The sequence below is a fragment of the Borostomias antarcticus genome, assembly GCF_949987555.1.
Source record: "Borostomias antarcticus genome assembly, chromosome: 12".
Taxonomy (NCBI): domain Eukaryota; kingdom Metazoa; phylum Chordata; class Actinopteri; order Stomiiformes; family Stomiidae; genus Borostomias; species Borostomias antarcticus.
In genome coordinates, this window is record NC_140245.1 from 13,481,274 (window position 1) to 13,483,290 (window position 2,017).

The following is a 2,017-nucleotide window of genomic DNA, read 5'->3' on the forward strand; positions in this document are numbered from 1 at the left end:
CTAAGCAGGGAGGCATCGGGTACCATTTTTATAGTCTTTGGTATGACTCGGCCGGGGATCGAACTCCCGACCTCCCAGTCTCAGGACGGACACTCTAACCGCAAGGCCACTGAGCTGGGGGTAGTACCCGTTTCTCATCCTGGAGCAGGAAAGCTTGGTGGCGTTTTCCCTCTTTCTTGCACGGTTGAATGGACTCAAAGGGGGGAGCACACACCAGGCCTCCCCAGGAAGGGAAGACCGTCTATTAACTCACCAAAACACCACAGGGGTGTACATTAGGCCCCTCTGAGTTCCAGTAAGAAGCTTACGGACTTGTCTTGCGTTAACATCTCATTACGGGGGAGTCAAAGGGGGCTCAGAGGGATAGGGGGGTGTTTGTTGGGTAATTGCTGCTGGGTGCTCTCGCTGACCGTAACGAGCAGCAGCCTGGGAACGTGTTTATATCTGGACCTCTGAGCAGCCGCCAATAGGGTGTCCAGCTTACTGGATTAGTCACGTACCAAATACTTCAACCTGTCAGATGTTGTCGCTTAAAGCGGCAGTGATTGGGCACTTGAGTAGCGAAGCCGTTGAGACCACGGTGGCGGTGGGGGAGTGGGGTGGGTGGGGTGGTGGTGGGGTGGGGGGTTATTTCTGAGGTGTGAGATCTGTCATTCTAGCACCGCAGGTCAAGCAGAACTCCACAGCCCTCTGGGCGTGTGGGGGGAGGGGGGTCACAGTGAGTTCCGGCGGGTTCCGCTGTGTTTCCCCTCAGGGCTGGGTTCTCTTTGTTGTTCTCTCTGCCGCGCCAGCCCCCCCTGGCCCTGCCCCCCCGGCCCTGTCATGCTCCGTTTGTCCCCTGTGTGCTTTCCCACATGGCTGGACCCCGCTGTCTACGATCTGCACAGGAAGTCCGCCCATTTCACGCTCGGTGGGGGGGGGGGGGGGGGGCTTGCATGGTGCACGTGTTCCTAAGCGCTCTCTGGGGATTGGACGAAGGAGGCGGGGGGGGGGGGGGGGGGGGAGGGGAGGGGACTCAGGGGAACGGGGGCACAGGTTAAAGAAAGAAAGCCTGCCAGAAACATGGTCTTGACATTTTGGCTGTGGGGGGAAGAGACGGGGGGGGGGGGGGAGGCATGGAGAGAGGGAGTGATGGAGGAGAGAGGAGGAAGGGAGGGAGGGAGGGAGGGAGGAGGAAAGGAGGGAGGAAGGGAGGGAGGAAAGGAGGGAGGAAGGGAGGGGGAGTGACTGAGACTCCTGGGGGGGTTGGGGGGGTGGCAAAACACGGTGACGTCATTCGAGTTCCTTGACGCACGGTGACGTTTGCTTTTTTTCTACTGTATTATTTTGGGAGCTTCTATTTTGGGCCAGGGAAGTGTGTCTAGGCTGTGTTGTGTAACACAACCCCCGTGTCTCATGCTCGCTCCACTGTGTGACACGTAGCCGATCTGACCTACCTGACCGGTGTCCCCGGGCCCATATCCTGACCGACAAGATGTCCCCCTGTCTTCCAGGTGACGGGGAACAAGATGACCTCTCTGAACCTGGCCACCATATTCGGGCCCAACCTCCTCCACAAGCAGAAGATCTCAGACAAGGAGTTCAGCGTCCAGAGCTCGGCCCGCGCCGAGGAGAGCACCGCCGTGATCGCCGTCCTCCGGAGGCTCATCGCCAGCTACCACACCCTCTCATGGTGCGTTGGGCTGGGGGGGGGGCAGATACCACACCCTCATCCCGGCGCTCTGGTCCCGCGCCTCTCTCACCTCGGCCAACCTGTTGACCTGGTGATCACGCCCATGGATCCACTGACTGTCTCAAATCAACCGTGCTGGTATCTAGACTCCAGATTAACTGGATCCCTCTAACCCCGCCGATAATCTACAGGCCAAACAGTTGAGGTTAATCTCCCTAATCTGCCTGTTCTATGTACACAATTAATTTAGATTACCACACAATACAGTATTTATGGACCACTCAGTATACTGTACATCCATTTCATTTCACTTACCATATCTCGGCCTACTGTCTTCTCACTCAC

The 2,017-nt window shown here is 57.7% G+C and overlaps 1 protein-coding gene across 1 annotated transcript in view; it reads left to right on the forward strand.

The window, feature by feature from the left end:
- Positions 1-2,017, forward strand: part of LOC311315734 (rho GTPase-activating protein 6-like) — a gene marked incomplete at its 5' end in the record, with an annotated part of 82,238 nt that overhangs the window by 77,267 nt on the left and 2,954 nt on the right. The window contains 2 exon segments of the mRNA XM_084446438.1: positions 1,494-1,670; position 1,672. Of these exon segments, the coding sequence (XP_084302564.1) occupies positions 1,494-1,670; position 1,672 (178 nt within the window).